Source organism: Salvia hispanica, chromosome 2, assembly GCF_029641045.1.
Source record: "Salvia hispanica isolate PSC_SH4W2 chromosome 2, Shi_PSC_v1, whole genome shotgun sequence".
Taxonomy (NCBI): Eukaryota; Viridiplantae; Streptophyta; class Magnoliopsida; order Lamiales; family Lamiaceae; genus Salvia; species Salvia hispanica.
This window is the reverse complement of record NC_142693.1, coordinates 52,744,299-52,746,224: the sequence shown is the minus strand read 5'-3', so window position 1 is coordinate 52,746,224 and position 1,926 is coordinate 52,744,299. Positions and strand designations below refer to the sequence as shown.

Below are 1,926 nucleotides of genomic sequence, written 5' to 3'. Positions count from 1 at the left end.
AATATATATACTCCCTTGGTCGTCAACTTAAATTGCTACTTAATTTGATTCAGTGCAGGTTTTAAGAATATGAAATAAAATGAATTAGATTATGAATGGACTGAAATGGAAATGGACAGGGGGAGTGAATATATATAATCTATAGCATTAATTTTGGTTGTGTTGAGCAATTAACGGAGTGTTTTGTGTTAACAGGACCTTATATTATCATGTAAAATGATAAATATACAATGAGTATTAAATAAATATTGATAATAATATTGAAACAAGATAAGCTGACGCAAAACATTACTCAAAATTTCAAACTAACAAGGTTTAAGCGGTTTCCCACAGAGGCAATCATTGTATGCAAACGACGACGCTTCGAGATGATCAAACGGAGCCCCCGCCGGTATGGCCCCACAGAGGTGGTTATGGCTCACGTCCAGGTGCCCTACAAACGTCGCCGCCGATATCGACTTCGGAATCCGCCCGGTCAGATTGTTGTACGACAAATCCAGCACAGTGAAGTACGATCTCGCCCCGAACAAATCCGGAATGTAACCTCCAATCTCGTTCCTGCTCAAATTCAGTATACTAATCCCCGAACCGATCAGCGTCGTCGGAATCGGACCGGAGATCCTGTTTCCGTCGAGGTTTAATGTGGCGAGAACCGCCATTTTGCCGAGGCCGGCGGGGATCGGACCGGTGAGGCTGTTAAGAGACAGATCCAGATCGGAGAGGCGGTAGATGTAGGAGACCGAGGGCGGAATTGAACCGGTGAGCTTGTTCCTGCTGAGCAGTGCGCGGCTCAGCATTCTCAGATTCCCGAAATTGGGCGGGATCTGGCCGGAGATCTGGTTTCCGCGGAGGTCGAGGTGCGTGAGGGAGGTGAGATTGCCGAAATTGGCAGGGATCTGGCCGGAGATCTGGTTGTCGGCGAGGTTGAGGACGGCGAGGCGGGAGAGGCGGCCGATGTCGGCGGGGATCTGGCCGGAGAATTGGTTGCCGGCGAGGTCGAGGACGCGGAGGAAGGGGAGGGAGGTGAGGCAGGGGGGGATGGGGCCGGAGAGGGCTTTCCAGTCGGCGAGGGTGAGGGCGGAGAGACGGGGGAGGAGGCAGACGGCGAGGGAGATGGTGCCGGTCATGTAGCCGGAGGAGGTGTTGGACTTGCGGAAGAGGGGATCCTCGGACTCGCCGCGGAGGTTGATGTCGGCGACGCGGCGGGTCTCGGGGTCGCAGCTGACGCCGTACCAGCGGTGGCAGCAGTTGCTGCCGGACCAGGTGTCGAAGAGGTGTAGGTTGGACTCGTGGAGAGTGGACTTGAAGGCGAGGAGGGCGGCGCGGTCGGAGGGGAAGCAGGCATTGCTTAGGGAGAGGAGTGATAATAATATTAATATGGCGGATAAGGAATAGAAGGCGTTGGTGGCCATCGGCGGTGGCACTCTTTCTCTCTACAAGTTGGGTAGTGTGACAGAGGTTTGCATGTGAGAATGCTACTTCACTGCAGGCATGCACGTTCAAGTCCAGAATAAATACTACTTCACCCTCCACAAAAAAATAGTTTTATTTTACTCAACATAAAATGTTCTCATTTCAAATAGAAAGTTTATCCCAAATTATTACCCTATAACTGTATATTATACCGTCTCATTAAGGTATATCGAAGTTTGGTACAATATGTTGAAATATTGATACGATAACGGTAGTGATATCACTCATACCGAAAGTTTGGTATATCGTAATTTGGTATACCGAAACTTTCGATACGACAACGATATGAAATTCTTTCATACCGATATTTCGGTACGGTATACGGTATACCATTAGCGGTACGAATATACCGTACCAACCTAATCCTAGATATACCACACCAAAGTCATTAGTTATCATAGGTAAGAAAAGCTCTCAGAATAGCACTGCAACCACCGTTCACGATAGTTATTT

General features: G+C 48.8%; 1 protein-coding gene across 1 annotated transcript; it reads right to left on the bottom strand.

Annotated features, from left to right (window-relative positions):
* Positions 1-237: 237 nt before the first annotated feature.
* On the bottom strand, positions 238-1,494 carry LOC125211746 (uncharacterized). Its single transcript, XM_048111660.2, has one exon. It carries the CDS (start codon positions 1,410-1,412, stop codon positions 306-308), a length of 1,107 nt encoding a protein of 368 aa, XP_047967617.1. The 5' UTR covers positions 1,413-1,494; the 3' UTR covers positions 238-305.
* Between the last annotated feature and the right edge of the window lie 432 nt (positions 1,495-1,926).